Raw genomic sequence first — 26,347 nt, 5'->3', positions numbered from 1 at the left:
GTTACCTTTTTCCCAAACAGGGATTGATTTCCTTATAGAATTTATTTTCAAAGGAACTCCTAGGAATGGAACTCTTTCTTACCAGGGACAAAATGCATTCTGTTGAATGGAATGCAACATTGAGTTGCTTTCTGTGTATAAAATACATACATGTGATACTTTCTGGTCATGGTAATTAGTTGTGCTGAGAAACCCACATATCCTGTTGTCTGATCTTTCTGACTATGCCATGGAATGGAAATGCCTATTTGAGGTTCAAGAGGGGGCAATACTTTCGTTGTATACTTCTGTGTCCTCAGTCCAAAGCGGTGGTTCTCATATCCACCTAATCATCAGAACCACTGCGGGAGATGTTAAAAAACCGATTTCTGGGTCCTGCCCCAATTCTAATGACTCAAAATTTCTCAGGGTTGGGCCTTAGATTCTGACGATTAGTCAAATTTGGAAAGCACAGCTCTTGTAATTTTTGAACTTATTACAGGTCACTCCATCCAACTATTTTAGTAGGTTTAAGAGTACTGCACATAAACTATCTTATATGCTGAATTTACTATTCTCCCCACTAAAACTAGCTTCTTCTCCTGTGCCCCATATAGTTAATGACATCATCCCCTACAACAGGGGTAATATTAATATTTAATGGATACAATTCAACCAGTTAGGATGCCAGCCTTTGCACTGGGGCAGGATCCTGGAGAAACTCTGTGGTTCCAGGTGTTACTTTTTTGTTGCTGAAAAGTGGGAAGGTCCAGAAGATCTGAGGAGAGGCACCAGGATAGACAGGACCATAGTGGTAGAATGACACTTGTGGGCTGAGGGCAACAGCTGCTTACAGGTGTTTCTCTGAACATTATTTTAATAACCAAAAGCAAGCATGATTATCAGCCCTGCTCTGGTCCTGAGCTTGGTCCAGAAGTATGGTCCACAGAATAAGGAGAAATTCATGAGAGTAGGATGTTAAAATATTTCGAAATAATCAGCCTGGAAGCGATGACTGAGGTCATAGGAGTAGCTAGGGCTGCAGAGGACTATTTTTTTCAAAGTGTGGCCTGAATCACTTTTATTAGAGTCATAAGAATGCAGATTGTTAAAAATGCAGACTCCTGGGCCTCATTCTAGACCTACCTAATCATAATCTTTGAGGGTAGGATCTAGAAACCTATATTTTCAACAAAAATCTTTGGTGATTTTTACACTCACTAAAATTTGAGAATCATTACTGAGGTGTAAGAATATGAAAGGGACACCTACATTTCATGTCTGGAAGAAGAAGATATCAGTTAAGATATGGGAAAATGGTGCTGTAAAGCAAAGTGAGGACAGAATTTCAGAAATGTCTATAATATCTATAATGTCATGCCACTGATAGAGTAAGGGACTGAGAAGAAAATACTGACAATCAGGAAGTCATTGGTGATCACTGAGGGAAGGGCAGAGCTGAAGAAAGATTGAGAGAGAGCAGAAGGAACGAAGAAGAGAGAGAGGGGTTAAGTTTTGAAAGTTATTTACATTAACACACACAAACTGTGCCTGAGTGCATGCACGGACGTGCACACACACACACGGACACACACAGAGCTCATTTTTTTGGAGAGAGATCACAGAAGAAAAGAGTAAGTGAACATACTAAAAAATCCCTGGGTGAACATACTAAAAAATCCCTGGGTGAAAAAGACTCAAGGAAAATAAATTTAGATGATCTAACTGTAATAAGGAAAGCTATATAATGGAATGGATGGTTTGCAAGAGTGGAAGTCGCCTTCAATAAAGATAAAGGGAAACAGGATAGATATAGAAAAATAAAAAATACTGGGCCACAGGTATGCGAACCCTGTTGATGTACAACAACAGGAATTTGTTCCACTTGCAAGCAGCAAAAAGTAACACATTTCCACAAGAAATTTTCAGTACATTAAAACTGTATTGAAGAATTTTCTCTCCTCTCCTCCCTTTCATTATATATTGATGGAGTAACTACCTGATTATAAGATATTAGGCTAAAGGTGGGAATGTCAAGGAAAACGTGATGGATGAATCTGGCAACAAAGCCTTGGAGAGTGCCCAGTGAATGTAGTGTTCAGATGACTGATAAGGTCCCAGGCTGTGTTAGAAGGCCACATGGAGCCAACGGGTTTGACAGATTGGAAATGCAAAGAGTTTATGAGTACAAATAAAGCACAGATGTGGTGGGAAATGAAAAGACTGGGAGGGTGGGAAGAACTGGGAGAACTGGAAGGGCCTGTGATTAGCGTCAGAGAATGGAATTTTCAAGTTCAAGTGCTTTAAATTTCTTTCCCCCTCAAAGCTACCCCTGAGAAATTCATTTTAATGTGGTTCACTTGTACAACAATGCTGGCAGGGGAGGAGGGATTTACAATGTGATTTGTAATAGCTCTTGAAAGAAAAAATTATAGCCATTTATGAATGTATAAAGGCACACTAGTAAGGGAAAGAGTTTAAACAGTTACAATATCTGTTTGATATGTAAACAGGATATAATTTATAAATAAGTCACTGTTTTTCCTTACTTCAGTGGTGGCTGGCATTGGGCATGTGCACGCACACACACATACACACACACACTCATACACATACTCATATGATCTGGTATTGTGAGCCTTTAAAAAGATGGATTAAAGAATAAATTCTAGTATATTGTCCTGGATCCATGTGATTGAATTTTTTTCCAGGATGAACTATAACAAAGACATCTTGGTTTAAGCCCTTGGCAAATCTAGACACAGAGATGTACTACAATTAAAGTTAATGTTTTGTTCATGTAGTGAAACAGCCCTTCATAGGGTAAATATGTTTATTAGTATTAAAATAAAATGTTAATTTCTATATAATTCTGTATTGGAACATCAAAAAATAAGATAATGACAATAATAATAATTTATACATGTTAAAGGCAATTTCTGGTATTGTTTTGACTGTCACCAGTCAAAACACCACCACTTGTTGTTCCAACAACTTTTAAAGTCTTTATGAAACTGTCACCCATCAACAGTTATCCCTCATGTCCAGTTACACTACATATTGTACATCCATAAAATATGTACCACTAACTTCACAAGGGGTGACACACCAACATGAAATGCACACAGACACACAGAAAACTCCATCTCTCTCAAATTCTTTAACATTACCCAAAAGTAAGTTCTGTTAATTTTTCTCTAGACAGTATTACTTTCCAGGGGGTATTTTTCTGCTATCAACAAAAACAGCTTTAAGGACTGACAAATGGCACAAGTGACAAAAGGTGGCCACAATACTCTCACAGGAAGTGAGTCACTGACATCTTCCCCACTCCTTCCTTTCCTCTTCTCCTATCTTTTCGCTGTGCTTCTCAGATTTCATTCTCTTTCATGTTTGTTTTCTTTCTTCCTTTTTACTTTTTAAAGATTTTTGTTAACGCACTTTGAGGTTGGGCAAAATTAAGCAAAAGGGCAGAGAGTCCCAGGTACTCTGCCTGCCCCCAACCCCACAGCCATCACCATTTGTTACAATTAATGAACCTACACTGACACATCATTATCACTCAAAGTCCACAGCTTAAATCACCAAGGGTTCACTCTTGGTGATGTATATTCTACAGGTTTTGACAAAGGTATGTTTGTCCCTTGGAATCCACAGGGGACTGTCTCCAGGATCCCCCATGGATGCTCATGTCCAAGGATGCTCAAGTTCCTTACAGAAAATATGATGGCATAGTCTTTGCACATAACCTATACATATCCTCTTGTATACTTTAAAATATATCTAGATTACTTATAATACCTAATATGATTATATTATGTGATTATATATGCAATTATATTATGGAAATAGTTGCTAGTGTCAGCAAATTCAAGTTCTGCTCTTCAGAACATTCTGGATTTTATTTTCCCAAGTATTTTTGATCCAGAGTTGGCTGATTCAATCCATGAATGTGGAACCTGTGGATATGGAGGACTGACTGTAATCCCATGTATCCACTGTTTACATCATAAAGAATAGTTTCACTGCCCTAATAACCTGTGCAGTTCTGTCTGTTCATCCCTTCTAATCCCTGGCAACCACTGATCTTTTTACTGTCTTCATAAATTTCCCCTTTTCCAGAGTGTCATACATTTGGAAACATAGTATGATAGTATGTAGTCTTTTCAGACTGTCTTTGCTTTAAAACTTACTTTTTCTTCCCTTGCTTTTGTTTTTGTCCCCCGCCCTTGCCGTATTAAATGTTACAAAATATAATTTGCCTTAAAAACTAAAAGTAATCCATTCTGATCAAATTTCAATTACTTGGAACTTCATATCTTACAAATGAGGACACTGAGACACAGAAGGGTTAAACAACTGATGCAACTTTATACAGCTAGTAAATTACCAAAAATGAGGTATTAACCCAGTGAGTCTGGCTCTGGTATCATGTGTTTTGCCAGTATTTATTATTACCTCTTAATAATGAAAATAAAGCAATATAATGTCAGACTAGCCCAGAATGTGGACAGATAAGAATTCCTTTTCCTTCAGTTCAGTTCAGTTCAGTTCAGTTCAGTTTTTCAGTCATGTCCGATTCTGTGACCACATGAATCGCAGCACGCCAGGCCTCCCTGTCCATCACCTTCAGTTCAGTTCAGTTCAGTCACTCAGTCGTGTCCGACTCTTTGCGACCCCATGAATCGCAGCATGCCAGGCCTCCCTGTCCATCACCAACTCCCAAGTTCACTCAGACTCACGTCCATCGAGTGGGTGATGCCATCCAGCCATCTCATCCTCTGTCATCCCCTTCTCCTCCTGCCCCCAATCCCTCCCAGCATCAGAGTCTTATCCAATCAGTCAACTCTTCACATGAGGTGGCTAAAGTATTGGAGTTTCAGCTTTAGCATCATTCCCTCCAAAGAAATCCCAGGGCTGATCTCCTGCAGAATGGACTGGTTGGATCTCCTTGCAGTCCAAGAGACTCTCAAGAGTCTTCTCCAACACCACAGTTCAAAAGCATCAATTCTCCGGCACTCAGCCTTCTTCACAGTCCAACTCTCACATCCATACATGACCACAGGAAAAACCATAGCCTTGACTAGACGGACCTTAGTCGGCAAAGTAATGTCTCTGCTTTTTAATATGCTATCTAGGTTGGTCATAACTTTTCTTCCAAGGAGTAGCGTCTTTTAATTTCATGGCTGCAGTTACCATCTGCAGTGATTCTGGAGCCCAAAATAATAAAGTCTGACACTGTTTCCACTGTTTCCCTATCTATTTCCCATGAAGTGATGGGACCGGATACCATGATCTTTGTTTTTTGAATGTTGAGCTTTAAGCCAACTTTTTCGCTCTCCTCTTTCACCTTCATCAAGAGGCTTTTTAGTTCCTCTTCACTTTCTGCCATAAGGGTGGTGTCATCTGCATATCTGAGGTTATTGATATTTCTCCTGGCAATCTTGATTCCAGCTTGTGTTTCGTCCAGTCCAGCGTTTCTCATGATGTACTCTGCATAGAAGTTAAATAAGCAGGGTGACAATATACAGCCTTGACGTACCTCTTTTCCTATTTGGAACCAGTATGCTGTTCCATGTCCAGTTCTAACTGTTGCTTCCTGGCCTGCATACAGATTTCTCAAGAGGCAGGTCAGGTGGTCTGGTATTCCCATCTCTCTCAAAACTTTCCAGTTTATTGTGATCCACACAGTCAAAGGCTTTGGCATAGTCAATAAAGCAGAAATAGATGTTTTTCTGGAACTCTCTTGCTTTTTCCATGATCCAGCAGATGTTGGCAATTTGATCTTTGGTTCCTCTGCCTTTTCTAAAACCAGCTTGAACATCAGGAAGTTCACAGTTCACGTATTGTTGAAGCCTGGCTTGGAGAATTTTGAGCATCATTTTACTAGCATGTGAGATGAATGCAATTGTGCGGTAGTTTGAGCATTCTTTGGCATTGCCTTTCTTTGGTATTGGAATGAAAACTGACCTTTTCCAGTCCTTTGGCCACTGCTGAGCTTTCCAAATTTGAGTGCAGCACTTTCACAGCATCATCTTTCAGGATTTGAAGTAGCTCAACTGGAATTCCATTACCTCCACTAGCTTTGATCGTAGTGATGCTTTCTAAGGCCCACTTGACTTCACATTCCAGGATGTCTGGCTCTAGATTAGTGATCACACCATCGTGATTGTACAGGTCGTGAAGATTTTTTTTGTACAATTCTTCTGTGTATTCTTGCCACCTCTTCTTAATATCTTCTGCTTCTGTTACGTCTATACCATTTCTGTCCTTTATCAAGCCCATCTCTGCATTAAATGTTCCCTTGGTATCTCTAATTTTCTTGAAGAGATCGCTAGTCTTTCCAGTTCTGTTGTTTTCCTCTATTTCTTTGCATTGATTGCTGAAGAAGGCTTTCTTATCTCTTCTCGCTATTCTTTGGAACTCTGCATTCAGATGGGAATATCTTTCCTTTTCTCCTTTGCTTTTCGCTTCTCTTCTTTTCACAGCTATTTGTAAGGCCTCCCCAGACAGCCATTTTGCTTTTTTGCATTTCTTTTCCATGGGGATGGTCTTGATCCCTGTCTCCTGTACAATGTCACGAACCTCATTCCATAGTTCATCAGGCACTCTATCACCTGACTTTCCCCCAAATAAAGAATGTGGCTAGAAGCATGCATCCATAGGCACATATACAAGCAGTGAAGAAATGTGACCAATTTACCACAAAGAAATCTGCTTCACAGCCATTCTCCCATGCTAAAAACATTGGATTGCTTCTCCCTGGGCACCGATGTTGATGCGGGACTTGAGAGGCTCTGTGGTGGTTTCCCTGCTGCTTTGGCCACTTTCAGAAGATACATGAGAACCATGGCACTCATTTTACGTCTTCTGTGTGCCCATGTGTAACTATAGGCAGTCATAATCACTATCCTCTTCCCTGCTTTACTTTCCATTATATAACTTGAATTCTAACTTCCATTATATAACTTGAGTATATCTTTTACTTGCAAAAAATTCTTGTTTCTCCCCTCAGTAGAATGAAAGCTCCAAAGGGCAAGGGCAGGAATTTTTGTCTGTCTTCACCACTGATTACTCCCAGGGCTTAGAGCAATGCCCGGCACACAGCTGGCATTTAATACATATTTGCTGGTAGACAATTTCATATCAATACTATCTAACACTTGACAAAGTCATTTACTAAAATAGCTTATGTCTTATGCTTGGTTGAATGGCATGGAATAGATTAAAACATTTTACAATAACATTACCTTTATAGATTTTTCTAACATAGTCCTTTCTGTTGTGAAGAGTCATAAAGAAACAAATTTTGGGGGAGAGAAAAGTAACATAGTTTCTATAATGGAAAATCCTGTTATTTGTTGGGAGTTTGTCAGGAATAATACCTGCAATTTAGTGATAAAAATGTTAAAACATGGATATGAGGCCTTTGAAAAATTCAATAAAGTTTAAAACAAGATTTATTTTAAGAAAGGAATCACCCTGGAATTAGAGGGCTGCCTTTTTGGGAAGATAAAGGCTTGATAAAGAAGGTAAGTAATGGGGTTCTCTGATCCACAGTCATATATATGTATTCTAAATAGTTTGGAGGAAAAGTTACAGACTGAAATTACTCATATCTGTAAATGGTACTAATTCCAACCAATGGCAGAAACCACAGTGAATCTGTTCAAGACTGTTCAAGGGGTAATGCTGAAAAAAATGGAAAAAACTGACTGAAAACGGCCAGAACAAAAATACAGAAAAGTATGACAACTGCTTCACCATTGCACTATTAATTCAAAATGATAGATTAGATTAGCATTGCTCCTGAAGATGGTAGATACATACAACTGGGAAGCTTACAAATTTTTATATTACAGTCATACCAGATGACTCCCTATTTCTCTAACATGCTTTACTCATTTTTACTTCTTCACCTTTCCTTTCTTTTTAACCCCTAAACTGATTTCTCAAGAAGGCTGACTTAAGAAGAAGAAATGTGTTACATGCCTGTCCAGAGGCGTGTTTTCACATTGTGGGTTGCAAACAGTATTAAAAGAAAAAAGAAACAGACCAGAATAGCAACTAACAGAATGTGGTAAGGGTGTTCACTGTGTTGGGAAAATCATTTTAGATACACACACACACCTATATATTCACACACACACAAGCAAATATACATACATATGTACATACTGGGATGATATTAAGATACACTCCTTACTATAGGTCACGGTCAAAAAAAGGTAACAGTTATTTGTCCATGTGGTAGTTATATCTTCAATTAAAAAGGATCAAGTTTATATTCAAATCAGTCAAAACCCAAATCTGTTGCAGGTCAACTTTGGAGCCAATTTACTGACAGTTTGATCACTTGGTGAAAAGTGATCTTTTTAGATCAGATCTTTTAGGTCTGAGGAGTGGAGGGATCATATGTTACAGTTTGCAGTACGTTACTAAGACATATACCATATTCACCAGGAACCTGAGTGAACTGGACAGACTTTGCATCTGAGTCATTTTTCTGATTCTCTCATTCTTCTCTGATATTGCTAGCCATTATTATTATTTATTCCCAAAATAATTTTGATTTTATAAAAGTATCTACTTAAAATTTCTAATAAAGACTATGTTATTGGTGCTGTATATTATCTTATAATATATTATTGCTATTTAACTCTTTTCTATACAATGATTCAACAAATTAGTTGAATCCTTATTAGTAATTCATATTCTGTAAACATAAAAATTCTGGTTATTCTGAAGTTTTTATTAGTTTTAAAACATGCAGTTTTGCATACTGCTCCTAAAATGCTATATCTGTATTCAATTAAATATACTTTTTCAATTAAGAGCAGCTTACTACTCTTTAGAATTGCAGTTTTCATACCATACATCTCTTCATAGAAATTACTTATATTATCATTAAAAAATCTTATTATATTGTGTTAAAATTCATTCAGATAGTTCATTCTGAATATTTTCAGACAGGCAAAATAAGCATAATGAACTCTAATGATGCAACTACTATTTCTTTTAAAACATGCTATCTTTATTAATAAAATATTTATTTCATCAATACTATGGCCAAGAGAAAAATACATGATATGAAGGATAAAAACCAAACAAACAAATAACTAAACTGTCAGCATTTACAGAGTGACTTAACAGGTTAGTGTGCTAGGTGCTTATCTCAGATTGGGTTATCTCTAATTCTTAGGGCAAATATGGATATAGTATTATTCCTCCTACCTTATGCATCAAAAAATTGAGGTTTAAATAACTTGCCTAGAGACAGATTAACTCAGTCTGTCCCACCCGAAAGCCCATGGTTTTCATAATCTAATGGCAAATGAATATAGCAACATATGATTTAAGTGCTACAGACATGTAAGATGTTCTTACCTTTATTATACCTTTTTATTACTCAGCTCTCAGTTTTATAGCCATTTGACCCTAAAACAAAACAAGGCAAAAGAAAAAACTCCACAGTGTTTTTAATAAAGGTTGATGATTCTACTGAAGCAACTGGAGCATTTTTTTTCATGGTGGTGGTGGGTAGAGATGATATATATACTCATCTCTGGTTCAGTATATAACAAAAAGCATACTTTGTCCCATCAAAACTGGAAACTAATTCTTCAACAAATATTTATTTATTACCTACTAGAAATAAGAACTGTACTAAATGGTGGAAATACTCAGACCAATAAAAACATATACATAAAGCTTACAGACAGCCAGGTCACTAATTATATGGACGTGTGGGTGTGTGCACATATATAGGTATATATATATATACATATATGAGAGAGAGAAAGAGAGAGAGAGAGGTATATATGGCATGATGGGGATATGTAAGCCACTTTTACCTGGGGTTCAGAAGAGGCTTAGAAGAATAGGTGATATTTGAAACTGATCTTGAAAGACAAGTATCTGTGATGTAGACAAGAGTATGCTGGGCCGAGACTAGAATGTGTGAAAGCATGGTGACATAAAATAGCATGGAATGCTTGGAGAATTACAAGTAAAGCACAAGTAGTTATGTATGGGGGGAGCATAGTGGGGTGTGTGTGTGTGTGTGTGTGTGTTGTGTAATGTAAGAGGAAATTGGGTAGGCAGGCAAGGCTCAGATAATGGACACTTTTATATATCATTATTCTTAGGAAACAGACAGCTCTGACTGTGGAAGAAAGAAAAACAGATTTATATTTAGAAACAGCACTCTGGCAACAAGGTAGAGGGCTTAAAGAATAGAAAGGAAGGTGAAGCAGATGCTTACTAAAATAATTCAGATGAGAGATAAGAGATTATACTAAGTCAGTGCCACTGAAGCAGGACACTTAGTAGAGAGATGTTCAGAGATGGGGTGAACTGAGTAGGGAAGACTTGGTATTTGCTGAATTCTCCTTCTGTACTGTTTGAATTATGATTATATATATTTCCACATATACAACTGGCTTAGTAAAAAAGGCCTACACCAAAAGGGCTACTTCATGCTGAAGCCATAAAACAAGACGAGGTAAGACGCACATCTTAGTAAGAAGAAGAACTCTGGGGTTTGTTGACATTGATGGAACAGAGAAACAAAAGGAAATGGAGGAGACTTCAAAGTAGGAGGGTAACAAACTGGGTGTAGTGGGAGCAAAGGACACATTATTTGGTGGGGGAGGTGGATGTAAGCAAGCATGTGGGGAGAGAGAGATAACATAAGACAAGGATGACAAATAGGTTAAACTGGACTGAATTGGGTTTCTATGGCCATGCTAAAGAACTGACCATGCTAAAGAATCTGGACATTTTCTGGGAAGAAATGGATATTTTAAAACAGGAAATAATGATCTACAGCCTGGAGGAGAGTTTCGGGTGGATGAAAGACTTTTGATGGACTGATGAATTAAACTGTATTTGAGAAAACATATGTATACCTGTGGCTTATTCATGTTGACCTATGGCAGAGGCCAACATAATATTGTAAAGCAATTATCCTCCAATTAAAAAATAGGAGAGAGAGAAAAAAAAGAAGTGGTATATACATACAATGGAATACTACTCAGCCATGAAAAGAACGTTTTGCCACGTGCAACAACATGGACAGATTTAGAGGCTATTTATGCTGAGTGAAATAAGTCAGAGAAAGACAAATACTGTATGTCATCACCTGTATGTGGCAACCAAAAAATAAAACAAACTAATGAATACAACAAAAAGAAAACAGACTCACAGATACCGAGAACAAAGTAATGGTTACCAGCAGGGAGAGGGACAGGGAGAGTAGGGATTAGCAGGTACAAACAATTATGTAAAAAGTAAATAAGCCGCGAGGAGATACTGTAAAATACAGGGTATATAGCCAATATATTATTAACTATAAATGGAACAAACCTTTAAAAACTGTGAAAAAATTGTAAGCAACATAGTACTTCATCCAAATGTTTACTTTCTAAGCTTTGCATTTCTACTGGTGAAATAAAACCACTGGTCTTTATGGAAGAATTTTAAGTATCAACAAACTTTCCCAAGCAAAGGGACTCAATAAATCATACTAGTTTTCATCTTTTCTACGAAACTGGGACACATCTTAGAATCGCTATCAGCCCTGCTTGCACATCAACAAATCTGGCCTTAGTTGTTTACACTGTAGTTTCAATTGAGTTCTGGATAACCCTTCATTGGTTGAGTTTTAACTGCCATAAAAATGTCTTCAGAAAGACGATAATGTGATTCACCACTAAAAGTTTGTGTTAGAAGAAAAGTGCAGAAACAGAATTGTATAATATATGATAAAAATCATTGTCTAAAGTCTGAAGAATGTTTGTCTAAAGTTAGAAGAAAAATTGAAGTGATAATAAAGCACTGTATCACAGTTTAACTGGTAGTATCATCTACTTTTGACTTTTTGCATGTGTGTTCAGTTGCTCCCCCATGGACTGTTTGGAACCCCATGGCCTGCAGTCCTCCAAGCTCCTCTGTCCATGGAAGTTTTCAGGCAAGAATACTGGAATGGGTTGCCATTTCCTCTCTGGGGGATATTCTTGACTCAGGGATCGAACTCATTTTTCCTGCATTGCAGGCAGATTCTTTACCATTGAGCCACCTGGGAAGCCCTTTGACTCTTCAGTGATACAAAAAATAGTGGAACTTTTTTTTTCCCTTTCATATTAGTGGAGTCTTAGAAATATGGTGGGAAATGTTGACTGTGTAGTTTTAGGGCTGGGGTTGGCATGTGAATCTCCTCCTTTAAAATGCTGAGGTGGGGCTGTAGGAGTCGTGTGTACTATAGACTCCTTCCTAGAGCCCGGGCTCAACCAGAATGCTGGTGGAACAACCCTCCCAATTTCTCAAGTCAGGTACTCAGAGGACAGAGGCAAATGTTCTTCTCACATGCTGCTGCTAAGTCGCTTCAGTCGTGTCCGACTCTGTGTGACCCCATAGACGGCAGCCCACCAGGCTCCCCCGTCCCTGGGATTTTCCAGGCTAGAACACTGGAGTGGGTTGCCATTTCCTTCTCCAATTCAAGAAAGTGAAAAGTGAAAGTGAAGTTGCTCATTCATGTCCGACTCTTCACGACCCCATGGACTGCAGCCTACCAGGCTCCTCCGTCCGTGGGATTTTCCAGGCAAGAGTACTGGAGTGGGGTGCCATTGCCTTCTCCATCTTCTGATATAGATACATACACTTACTATGTTTGTGGCAATCATGTTTCCTAAGGTCACTGGTAGAAACTAAAACATACTGGCAAGCATTACAAAGACTCCATCAAGTAAAAACTCCTTCTGCCACATAATTTTTCCTTATCTGGGCAGACATTAGACACCCTTCCTATTTCCTTTTCTCAGTATTAATGCTTCAAAATCCCACATTATATTTGTAGATGCTTTGAATTTTTCCTATAGCAAATCCCTTTTCTGATATTCTGTAACACTTCCATATTTCTTTAATATACTTGTTCTTGGTAAAGTAATGGAGGCCGCGAGGAAGAAAGGGGGAGAGAGAGAGAGACAGGGGTATCACATACACACAGTAAGTAATTCAAAGTTCAGAGAGGGAGTATTAACTGAAAGATCTCTTCCATCCATCCTGGAACCTCAGTGCCTTTTCTACAATAATAACCAACATCAATGACATCTTTTGGTGTGCATCATTCCAAATGTCTTCATGCATGTATCATAAGCATACTGAAGTATGTATGTATGGGTCTTCATGTACACGTATGTACACACTAGGCAATGAAATTTTGGGTACAAAGAATATTGCTGGAATGTAATCTTTGTTTATAGATAGGATTTTGCTGCTTATCTTTATAATCTTTATAAAGCTACCTATGTTTGGTGGATGGGTTAGGTTAATGATCTATCTAATGGGTCAGCATTTTCTTCATACCTATTATGAGTTAGAAAATATATCGATTACCAAATCTATGCTTTTAAAAAATCTTATATGAGTTGAAATGAATCCAAACAATTAACAAATGCATGCAGTAACAATTAGTTGTTCCTCACTTCTACTTCCAGTCCCAGTGGTAAGGACTGCTTGATGTTAGAGACAAACACGGGTGGTCCTGCAGGCTCACATCCTCTAACACTGATAGGAACAGTAACTGAACAGGCTGATAGGAGCAGTAACTCTCCCTCTCCCACTGGGACAGTCACTGAGATGTTCCCTACCTTCTTTTTTTAAAATTTATTATTTGGCTGCACCACATCTCAGCTGCAGCATGCAGGGTCTTTAGTTGCAGCATGTGAACTCTTAGTTGTGGCACTTGGGATCTAGTTCCCCTACCAGGGATCGAACCCCAGGCCCCCTGCATTGGGAGTCTTAGCCACTGGACCATAAAGAAAGTCCTTCCTATTATCCTCTTTCACTTTAAATGTGCACAGTGTTTTGGGATCTCTATTAGAGGCCTATCTGTGGGGCATCCAGACCTACCACGCTAGGTCTAAGCTCACTTATCTGTGGGAAGAGAACTTGGATGTTGGTATAAACTCTGTTAATTCTCTGATTTTAAGTTTACCCAAATAAAGTTTATTTTATATTCATAATGAAAATCACTACAGACAGTGACTGCAGTCATGAAATTAAAAGATGCTTGCTCCTTGGATGAAAAACTATGACAAACCTAGACAGCATATTTAAAAGCAGAGACATCACTTTGTCAAAAAAGGTCTGTTTACTCAAAGCTATGGCTTTTCCAGTAGTTATGTATGGATGTGCGAGTTGGACCATAAAGAAGCTTGAGTGCTGAAGATGCTTTCGAACTGTGATGCTGGAGAACACTCTTGAGAGTACCTTGGACAGCAAAAAGATCAAACCAGTCAATCCTAAAGGAAATCAACCCTGCATATTCATTGGAAAGACTGATGCTGAAGCTGAAGCTCCAATACTTTGACTGCCTGATGCAAAGAACTGACTCACTGGAAAAGACCCTGGTGCTTGGAAAGACTCAGGGCAAGAGGAGAAGGGTGTGGCAGAGGATGAGATGGTTGGAAGGCATCGCTGACTCAGTAGACATGAGTTTGAACAAACTCCGAGACATGGTAAAGGACAGGGAAACCTGGCATGCTGTGGTTCAAGGGGTTGTAGTCGGACGTAACTTAGAAACTGAACAATGACAACAAGAATGCATGCATACTGGTATTTGTGTGCCTTTGGCATGACAGTTGTATATCTTCTAAACTTTTTCTCTAGGCTTTAACAAAAATACAACCCTACCCTTTACACACACACACACACAAATCCAAATAGAGGAACACAATACATAATATTCTGCAATCTTCCTTTAAAAAATTTATCAAGACTGTATGAATGTCTCTTATAGTTAGTACATATAGATCTGCTTTATTCTACCTATGCATCTTGCAACCTCTCTGAAATCTAGCAACCTAAAGTTTTGTAACAAATTACCCGGATTTCATCAAGTGCCTCCTAGGTACAAAATTCCAGGCAACTAAATCTTGCCATTTGGTCACTTGAGATTGTGCATGTTCTTTTCAAAGTCAGTTTTCCAAAATTAAGTTAGCTATAACAGATAAATATGTAAGTGCTTACAAGAGAAAACAAGGCCTTAGTGAACGAGGCTGTACACACTAAGAAGGCAAGACCATGTGCCTCTTTTGTTCATTAGTGGTTGAATAAAGTAGGTGTTTGATAAATATTTACTGAGTGACTACAAAGAACAAGAATCAGGTTTAAGGTGGTGAATGAAGACCAGTTCTTGAGGGTAGTAATGTGGCATGCTTTATCATTTAGCCTAGATTTTCTACTGTTTAATAACATCAACACTTGTAACTAACTTGGTGGTTTCTTGGGAATTAGGTGGGCATATACACACACACACACACACACAAAGGAAACCAACTAATTTTTTTCTCTTTTGCCCTGGACCAGCTAATGAAGTAATGGTCTGAAGACACCGGGCATCAAGCAGTGAAGGATGTCAAGGATCCCTGAGACACAGGAAACAAAGTGAGCCCAGTCCTACAAGTGCCCCATTTTCCTGCACAGAGAGAGTCTGTAGGGAGGATGAACCAAGGCAGAGTCTGCCAAACTCCCTGAGTCAAGGAGCTGCTGCTAGAAAAAGAACTTAAGGTGATTACAGTTCACCTGGCAGACTAATGAATAAAAGAGCTGTGTAGACAATGAACACTAAAATCTGCATATTCACTTGAGCACTGAACAGTGCATGTGTGTAAAGAAAACCACCAGAGACTGAGACAGAATCACTGAAAAGATAAAAGGAACAATCTCTGAAGATCACATAGGCCCGGAATACTACTATTCCCAATAGCCAAAACAAGGAATCTATTAATTCATAAAATATAGGGTATAGTACTCAACTGGCTTCCCATGTGGTGCAGTGTTAAAGAATCTGCCTGCCAATGTAGGAGATGTGGATTCAGTCCCTGGGTTGGGAAGATCCCCTGGAGGAGGAAATAGCAGCCCACTCCAGTATTCTTGCCTGGAGAATCCCATGGACAGAGGAGGCTGGCGGGCTACAGTCCAAGGTGTTGCAAAGAGTCGGATATGACTGAGCACACATATACACTTTGTACTCAAAAGACTGTGGTCTCATCAGTGGGGGAAAAATTAGCCTTAAGATGAACCCTTCTTTGCTTTTATAAAAGCTTAACAGCAAGACTTGAAAGAATCAAACATTTTCCAAGAAACATAATCATGTTTCTGAGAAAAAAGCTTACAGAAACTTAAAAAAATTCCAAAATATTTAGCTGTAAGATAAAATTCACAATGTTTGCATCCAGTAAAAAATTAGTAGGCATGCAGAGAAGCAGGACAATATGATATATAATGAAATAAATCAATCAATAAATGACATAATAATAGAATTACTAGATAATTGTATCTTATACAGTAATTATTTAAACTGTATTTCATATGCCCAAGAAATTAAATCTTGAAAAAAAAGCATAAATAAAAAGCTGGAAGATACAAAAAAAGATCCAAACTGAACTTCTACAAATGAAAACCACAACATGTGAAATGAAAAACAGTGGACTGGATTAACAGCAGATAACGTATTAGAGAAGAAAATATTACTGCACTTGAAGACTTAGTAAGATAAACTATTCAAAAGGAAAGGCTAAAAAAAAAGTAAGAAAGAAAGAACAGAACATCATTTGTTCTACTGTAGGATAACCTCAAGCAGGCAAATATATGTGTAAAAGAGTCTCCAAAGAGAAGAGAGAGAAAAGGATAGAAAAAAAATTTGGGGAAATAATGGATGAAACATTTCCAAATTTGATGATCATATTACATAGAAGCTTCCCTTGTGGCTCAGCTGGTAAAGAATCTGCCTGTAATGTGGGAAACTTGAATTTGATCCCTGGGTTGAGAAGATCCCCTGGAGAAGGGAAAGGCTACCCACTCCAGTATTCTAGCCTGGAGAATTAAGTTCATGGGGTCGCAAAGAGGTGGACACGACTGAGTGACTTTCACTGCCTATTCACTCACTCACTCATTACATAGAAAAGAAATCTGAAAAAACCCAAGCACAGGAAACATGAACAACAGCAAGTTACATCATGGTCAAACTGGTTAAACCTAGTGAAAAGAAAATCTTAAAGTCACCAGAAAATAAGACATATTTCCTAGACAGGAACAACGATAAAGACGACAGAGCATTTCTTGGCGAAAACAATACAAACTAGAAGAGAGTGGAGCAACGTCTTTCACTGAATATGAGAGTACTGAATATAAGACAGCAAAAAAGTCAACCTTGAATTCTTACCTAGGGAAAACATCTTTCAAAAACAAAGATAAAAACAAACAAAACAAATATGAACCCAGAAATTCTATTCTTAGTTCAGTTCAGTCGCTCAGTCGTGTCTCTTTGCGACCCCATGAATTGCAGCATGCCAGGCCTCCCTGTCCATCACCAACTCCTGGAGTTCACTCAAACTCACGTCCATCGAGTGGGTGATGCCATCCAGCCATCTCATCCTCTGTCGTCCCCTTCTCCTCCTGCCCCCAGTCCCTCCCAGCATCAGAGTCTTTTCCAATGAGTCAACTCTTCGCATGAGGTGGCCAAAGTACTGGAGCTTCAGCTTTAGCATCATTCCTTCCAAAGAAATCCCAGAGCTGATCTTCTTCAGAATGGAATGGTTGGATCTCCTTGCAGTCCAAGGGACTCTCAAGAGTCTTCTCCAACACCACAGTTCAAAAGCATCAATTCTTTGGCACTCAGCCTTCCTCACAGTCCAACTCTCACATCCATAAATGACCACAGGAAAAACCATAGCCTTGACTAGATGGACCTTAGTCGGCAAAGTAATGTCTCTGCTTTTGAATATGCTATCTAGGTTGGTCATAACTTTTCTTCCAAGGAGTAAGTGTCTTTTAATTTCATGGCTGCAGTCACCATCTGCAGTGATTTTGGAGCCCCCAAAAATAAACTCTGACACTGTTTCCACTGTTTCCCCATCTATTTCCCATGAAGTGATGGGACCAGATGCCATGATCTTCGTTTTCCGAATGTTGAGCTTTAAGCCAACTTTTTCACTCTCCTCGTTGACCTTCATCAAGAGGCTCTTCAGTTCCCCCTCACTTTCTGCCATAAGGGTGGTGTCATCTGCATATCTGAGGTTATTGATATTTCTCCTGGCAATCTTGATTCCAGCTTGTGTTTCTTCCAGTCCAGCGTTTCTCATGAGGTACTCTGCATATAAGTTAAATAAGCAAGGTGACAATATACAGCCTTGACGTACTCCTTTTCCTATTTGGAACCAGTCTGTTGTTCCATGTCCAGTTCTAACTGTTGCTTCCTGACCTGCATACAGATTTCTCAAGAGGCAGGTCAAGTGGTCTCGTATTCCCATCTCTTGAAGAATTTTCCACAGTTTCTTGTGATCCACAGAGTCAAAGGCTTTGGCATAGTCAATAAAGCAGAAATAGATGTTTTTCTGGAACTCTCTTGCTTTTTCCATGATCCAGCGGATGTTGACAATTTGATCTCTGGTTCCTCTGCCTTTTCTAAAACCAGCTTGAACATCAGGAAGTTCACGGTTCACATATTGTTGAAGCCTGGCTTGGAGAATTTTGAACATTACTTTACTAGCGTGTGAGATGACTGCAACTGTGCAGTAGTTTGAGCATTCTTTGGCATTGCCTTTCTTTGGGATTGGAATGAAAACTGACCTTTGCTAGTTCTGTGGCCACTGCTGAGTTTTCCAAATCTGCTGGCATACTGAGTGCAGCACTTTCACAGCATCATCTTTCAGGATTTGAAACAGCTCAACGGGAATTCCGTTACCTCCACTAGCTTTGCTCGTAGTGATGCTTTCTAAGGCCCACTTGACTTCACATTCCAGGATGTCTGGCTCTAGATAAGTGAGCACACCACTGTGATTATCCGGGTCATGAAGATTTTTTTTGTACAGTTCTTCTGTGTATTCTTGCCACCTCTTCTTAATATCTTCTGCTTCTGTTACGTCCATACCATTTCTGTCCTTTATTAAGCCCATCTTTGCACGAAATGTTCTCTTGGTATCTCTAATTTTCTTGAAGAGATCTCTCATCTTTCCCATTCTGTTGTTTTCCTCTATTTGTTTGCATTGATTGCTGAAGAACGCTTTCTTATCTCTTCTTGCTATTCTTTGGAACTCTGCATTCAGATGCTTACATCTTTCCTTTTCTCCTTTGCTTTTCGCTTCTTTTCTTTTCACAGCTATTATTAAGGCCTCCCCAGACAGCTATTTTGCTTTTTTGCATTTCTTTTCCATGGGGATGGTCTTGATACCTGTCTCCTGTACAGTGTCACGAACCTCATTCCAAAGTTCGTCAGGCACTCTATCTATCAGATCTAGGCCCTTAAATCTATTTCTACTCTTAGGTGTATACTAAAAAAAAAAAAAAAAATTCAAATAGATAGCTAAATGTAGGGTGCCTGTCCTCAAATGTTCACAGTAGCATTATTTATAGTCAAAAGATGTAAATGACCCAAATGCCATTAATGGCTGAATGGAAAAACAAAATGTGACATATCTGGAAATTTGTTAACTAGCTTAGATGTAGTAACCATTTCCAGAGAAGGCAATGGCACCTCACTCCAGTACTCTTGCCTGGAAAATCCCACGGATGGAGGAGCCTGGAAGGCTGCAGTCCATGGGGTAGCTGAGGGTTGGACACGACTGAGCGACTTCACTTTCACTTTCATGCACTGGAGAAGGAAATGGCAACCCACTCCAGTGTTCTTGCCTGGAGAATCCCAGGGACAGGGGAGCCTGGTGGGCTGCCATCTATGGGGTCGCACAGAGTCGGACATGACTGAAGTGAGTTAGCAGCAGCAGCAGTAGTAACCATCTCATTATGTTTATACATATCATGTTGTATTTATTAAATATATATATTAAAATTTAAAAATAATTAAAAAGCACAGTGAAAAACATAAATAAAAATTCAAGCTGTAAAACTTCCAAAGGTGAAGCACAAAACACATAAGAAAAGACAGATAACTTGAACTTCATCAAAATTATAAACTTTTGTGATTGAAGGAACTAACAAGAAAGCAAAAGACAACCAACAGAATGAGAGAAAATACTGGGAAATCATATAGCTAAAAACTTTAATATCAAATACATAAAGAATATTTATGACTCAACAATAAAAAGACAAACAACTCAATTTAAAAATAGGCAAGGGCTTTCAGTAGACATTTCTGCAAAGCTCATTTTAGTTCAGTCTCTCAGTCATGTCCGACTCTTTGTGACTCCATGGACTGCAGCACGCTAGGCTTCACTGTTCATCACCAACTCCTGGAGCTTACTCAAACTCAGTCCACTGAGTCAGTGATGCCATCCAACCATCTCATCCTCTGTCATCCCCTTTTCCTTCTGCCTTCAATCTTTCCCAGCATCAGGGTCTTTTCTAATGAGTCAAGTTCTTCGCATCGCCAAAGTATTGAAGATTCAGCTTCAGCATCAGTCCTTCCAACGAATATTTAGGACTGATTTCCTTTAGGATGGACTGGTTGGATCTCCTTGCAGTCCAAGGGACTCTCCCAGAATCTTCTCCACCACCACAGTTTGAAAGCATCAGTTCTTCAGTGCTCACTTTCTTTATAGTCTGACTCTCACATCCATACATGACTACTGGAGAAACCATAGCTTTGACTAGATGGACCTCTGTCAGCAAAATAATAACTGCTTTTTAATATGCTGTCTAGGTTGGTCATAGTTTTTCTTTCAAGGAGTAAGCATCTTTTAATTTCATGGCTGGAGTCACCATCTGCAGTGATTTTGGAGCCCCCCCCCCCCAAATATTCTCTCACTGTTTCCACTGTTTCCCCATCTATTTCCCATGAAGTGATGGGACCAGATGCCGTGATCTTAGTTTTCTGAATGTTGAGCTTTAAGCCAACTTTTTCACTCTCCACTTTCACTTTAGTTCTACTTCACTTTCCACCATAAGGGTGGTGTCATCTGCATACCTGAGGTTTGTGATATTTCTCCCGGCAATCTTGATTCCAGCTGGTGCTTCCTCCAGCCCAGCATTTCTCATGATGTACTCTGCATATAAGTTAAATAATCAGGGTGACAATATACAGCCTCGATGTACTCCTTTCCCAATTTGGAATCAGTCTGTTGTTTCATGTCCAATTCCAACTGTTGCTTCTTGACCTGCATACAGATTTCTGAAGAGGCAGGTCAGGTGCTCTGGTATTCCCATTTCTTGAAGAATTTTCCACAGTTTGTTGTGATCCACACAGTCAAAGGCTTTGACATACTCAATAAAGCTCAAGTAGAAGTTTTTCTGGAACGCTCTTGCTTTTTTGATGATCCAGCAGACGTTGGCAATTTGACCTCTGGTTCCTCTGCCTTTTCTAAATTCAGCTTGAACATCTGGAAGTTCACTGTTCTTGTACTGTTGAAGCCTGGCTTGGAGAATTTTGAGCATTACTTTGGTTGCATGTGAGATGAGTGCAGTCTTGTGGTAGTTTAAACATTCTTTGGCATCGCCTTTCTTTTGGGATTGGAATGAAATTGATGTTTTCCAGTCCTGTGGCCACTGCTGAGTTTTCCAAATTTGCTGGCATATTGAGTGCAGTACTTTAACAGTGTCATCTTTTAGGATTTGAAATAGCTCAACTGGAATTCCATCATGTCCACTAGCTTTGTTCGTAGTGATGCTTCCTACGGCCCACTTGACTTCACATTCCAGGATGTCTGACTCTAGGTGAGTGATCACACCATCATGGTTATTTGGGTCATGAAGATCTTTTTCGTATAGTTCTTCTGTGTATTTTTGCCACCTCTTCTTAATATCTTCTGCTTCTGTTAGGTCCATACCATTTTTGTCATTTATTGTGCCCATCTTTGCATGAAATGTTCCCCTGGTATCTCTAATTTTCTTGAAGAGATCTCTAGTCTTTCCCATGCTATTGTTTTCCTCTATTTCTGTGCACTGAATACTGGGAAAGGCTTTCTTACTCTCCTTGCTATTCTTTGGAACTCTGCATTCAAATGGGTATATCTTGTATTTCTCCAAAAATGATATACTAATGGCCAATAACACAAAATAATGCTTAACATCATTAATTATAAGGTTAATACAAATTGAAATCACAATGAGACACCATTTCACACTCACTAAGATGGCTAGAATTTTTAAAAACCCAGAAAACAGAAAATATGCATTGGTGAGAATGTGAGAAACTGGAACCCTGAACATTACTGATGGGGATATAAACGGTGCAGTTGCTGTGAAAAACAGTTCCATGGTTCCTCAAAAACTTAACAGAATTACCATGTGAGCCAGTAATTCCACTCTTAGGTATGTACTCATAACTGAAAATATGTGTTCAAACAAACAAAAATGTACATGAATGCTCAGTGCTAGTTACAATAGGCAAATGATGGAAATGATAAATGTCCACCACTGGTGAACAGATAAACAAAATGTGAAATATTTGTACAATGGAATATTACTTAGTCATAAAAAATTAAGTACTGATAGTGCAACATATTAATATATGAACCTTGAAAACATTATGCTGAGAGAAGTCAGACACACAAAGGCACATTTTGCATGATTCCATTTATATGAAGTATGTAGAACAGGCCATAGAGACAGAAAGCACATTAGTGGTTTCCAGGGGCTGCAGGGAAGGGAGACTGAGGAGTAAGTGCTTAGTGCATTCAGCGTTTCTCTCTGAGTGATGTGAATGTTCTGTAAGTAAATCGTGGTGATGATTGTACATTACAAACATAACAAAAACTATTGAACTGTACAATTTAAAATGTTTAAAATGGTGAATCTTATGTTACATGAATTTTACTCCAATAAAAAAAGAAAAGGGCTTCCCTGATAGCTCAGCTGGTAAAGAATCTGTCTGCAGTGCAGGAGATCCTGTTCTATTCCTGGGTCAGGTAGATCTGCTGGAGAAGGGATAAGGCTATGTATTCCAGTATTCTTGGGCTTCCCTTGTGGTTCAGCTGGTAGAGAATCTGCCTGCAATGTGGGAGACCTGGGTTTGATCCCTGAGTTGGGAAGATCCCCTGGAGAAGGGAAAGGCTACCCAGTGAACCCTTCCAGTTTATCTGGCTGTAGTAGCATAATGGAGAAATATGTTTCAGTCTTTTCTCTTGTGAGGAATAGACAGTCAGAAATGTTAAAAAAAAAAAAAAAAAGACCAAAAAACCCAAACAACAAAAAGGTAAAATAACATTTTGTAACATAAAGAAGTGAAAAGAATTTATCTCCAGCGGACCTACTTTATAAATATTGTTAAAAGAAGTGTATCAACCAGAAGCAATATGATGCCAGATGGAAATTTGGATTTACACAAAGGAATAAGTGCACCTTTGTTGAAAATCAGTTAAAAATCTACGTGTGAGTCTGTCCCTGGACTCTCTGTTCCAGTTATCCCTGTCTTTATGTCACTTCCACATCACCTTCATTACTGCAGCTTTATAATGTCTTGAAAGTAGATGGTACTGGTCCTCCAATCCTGTTCAAGTTCAAAGCTTTTTGGCTCTTCTGTGTCGTTTCCACACAAACATTAAAAAAGGATCATAGATTTAAACTATGAAAGATCTACAGGACTACACAGACAAAAAGGCAAAGATATTTTAGATATAACATACCAGACACAGTCTAAAAAAAAGTGAACTGAAAAAATGGACAGGATTACAAACTTCTGCTCTTTGAAGAACAACACTAAGATGAAGACAGGCCACAGAGTGGGAGAAAATATGTGGAAACCATGTAGCTGATAAGAGACTTGTATCTAGAATACATAAATAATTCTCAAAATTCACTAATAAGAAAACAATCTGATATAATGGGCAAAAAATTTGAACAGACACTTCTCCCAGTAAGAGAAACAAAGAGCAAAGATGAATCATTATGAAAATGCAAACTAAAATCACTATGAGAATGGGGTAAACTTAAAAAGACTGACCATATCAAATCATTGCAAGGATGTAGAGGAACTAGAACTTTCATATGCTGTTAGTGGGAAAAGTAGATAGTACAAACATTTGGAAAACAGTTTGGCAGTTTCTTAAAACATTAGACACCTACCACACAATCCAGTTATTCCATTCCCGGGCATTTACCCCAGAGAAACAGAAACATATGTTTATATAAAGACTTGTAATGGACGTTCATATCAGCTTTATTTATAATAGGTAAAAACCAGAAATAACCTAAGTATCTATCAAGAAGTGAATGGATGAACAACTGTGGTAAATTCATACAATGGAATGTTCCTCAGCAATGTAAAAGGAATGGACTATGGACAAATCTTGAAATAATTATGCAGAATGAAAGAAGACAGACAAAAAAAATAGTGTGTGCATATTATATATATATAAGGCAACTGGGAGTTGCTCATGCATATATATTCAATTTACATAAAAGTCTAGGAAACGCAAACTAATCTACAGTGACATAAAGCAAATCAGTGGTGGCTTAGGGACAAGGATGGAGGTGGGGAGGGCTGGGACAGGGATTCCCAAGGGACACAAGGAAACATCGGCAGCTACACGTGTTCACTGTCTTTGTTTTGGTGATGATTTCATGGTTATGCACGTCAGTTATATTGTACAGATTAAATCTGTGCAGATTAGTTAACATCAATTATGACTCAATAAAGCTGCTATAAAAGGAGTATCTGTTTTCATTTTGAATATTTTTTTAGCACTTTGACTTAGACAATTCATTTATGTATAATCTCAGTATAATTTGAATAACATAGAAATTAATGTTAAATTTAAATATTAGTCAGTTGATTTTTATCTCTGTATTAATTCTCAGAAATTCCAACATGGTTTAAATATATAAATTACTCAAAAGAATACAGATTCTGAGAGACTTTCCTTCCTGTTTTTTCAACATCTATCATGAATAGTCTACTGGTATAGAAGCAATCTAATATTATCACCTTTCAGCTAATTAGTTTATGGAATTCTTTTTCAATTTAAGAAAATTTTTCTAAGGCAGGAAAAAGTAAAATCCATGGAATATATCAAATTCTAATCCTTTTTTCAATTGCAAGGGAAAAAGTATACACTACAGTCAGTAGAAACCTTTTTAGGGTTACTGATTCTCTGTAAGTCTTATGAAAGAATTTCAAACACACACAAAAGTACAGAACTGAATACTGAATCTATATGTACTCGTCACCAAGCTTCAATCATTATCAACATTTTGAGATTCTTGTATTATCTACTGAGCTCCTCCCCTACATTTTTATGGAACATGAATTCCAGGCATCATATTATATCACATCACATCATATCATACCATATCATATCATATCACATCATATCATATCACAAATACTTTGAGCATAAAGATCCTCCTAAGGCTGTAGTATTAAAAGCACATTACATAGAAGGCACTATGTAGACAAATATGAACAGGTCTGTAGGCAAACAAATGCAGAATATATGGTACATATTAATAGTTTTTAATATACTCATTTAAAAGTCCCTTTATTATAAGACCTAAAATACTAACATAGAAAAATTCATTATGCTGAAACTCAGGAAGTAAAGGGAATGCTACGAAGGTGGTATCTTTGTTTTGAATTATTTTATTACTTGAATTTCAGAAGCATAGAAAATTGGAATTAGATACTGATTAAATAAGAAGATTGGAAGTACTATGTAAAATGTATATATTGTCTTTAAATGATACAGTAAAATGCTAAGCAAAAGAAATATAAATTTGAGTTTTTAAAAAGTAAGTATAATTTGGGAACTATCATATATCAAAGACTATGAGAGGTTAAGTGTATACCAGTCAAGTGTGTTTAATAGATAAGTCATTTTTCATCAAGGAAGTCAAAAAGAAAATTTATTTGAAAAATGAGGCTTTAGTTTAAAACTTAAAATGCCACCAAAATTTGCTAAACTTGCTTTGCCAGTGTGTATTTTCAGAAATCAAAGCTTTGCCTGTCTAGCCTGCATTTATATTTAGTCTGGGTATTTAATCTCTTTTTTTGATCTTAGTTTTTACCATACACTTTAAGTTGCTTTATTCAGTTAGCTTTCATAGACTGTAAAATCATTTTGTACTAGCAAACAGCTTATTTTGAAACTGCTCAGAAAATACACAAAGGAGTAACAGGGAATTACAATCAACACTGTGATTCTTTATATGTGTTTCATTTGTTTAGGTTATTTACCTCTTGTGAAAGCTGTGTTACTTGGTTCTTTTGATGGTCCAGGTCTTTTAAAACCAACGAGTTTTGTTTTTCTAACTGAAGCACTCTTCTTGCCAAGTGGACACTAGGAGAATGGAACAAGAAAATCAATGTGTACAAAAGAAGACTACTACCTCAAGCATTAACAATGTGTCTGTGTACTTGAAAATTGACCATCTCCTAATAATACTTAAATATTAACAGAAAAATAGAGTCAAGTAA

General features: G+C 38.0%; 1 protein-coding gene across 3 annotated transcripts in view; it reads right to left on the bottom strand.

Annotated features, from left to right (window-relative positions):
• Window positions 1-26,347, bottom strand: part of PIBF1 (progesterone immunomodulatory binding factor 1) — a 231,424-nt gene that overhangs the window by 47,259 nt on the left and 157,818 nt on the right. For all 3 annotated transcript variants that reach the window (XR_005725642.1, XM_040266864.1, XM_040266865.1), the window contains one exon: window positions 26,108-26,210. Coding sequence is in view for 2 of the 3 variants with exons in the window: in XM_040266864.1 (XP_040122798.1) it covers window positions 26,108-26,210 (103 nt within the window). In the remaining variant the exon portion in view is untranslated. The remainder of the gene's footprint in view (window positions 1-26,107; window positions 26,211-26,347) is intronic.

This window comes from Oryx dammah, unplaced genomic scaffold, assembly GCF_014754425.2.
Source record: "Oryx dammah isolate SB20612 unplaced genomic scaffold, SCBI_Odam_1.1 HiC_scaffold_24, whole genome shotgun sequence".
In the NCBI taxonomy this organism is placed as follows: Eukaryota; Metazoa; Chordata; class Mammalia; order Artiodactyla; family Bovidae; genus Oryx; species Oryx dammah.
The sequence above is the reverse complement of the archived record's forward strand: the minus strand, read 5'-3'. Positions and strand labels throughout refer to the sequence as shown.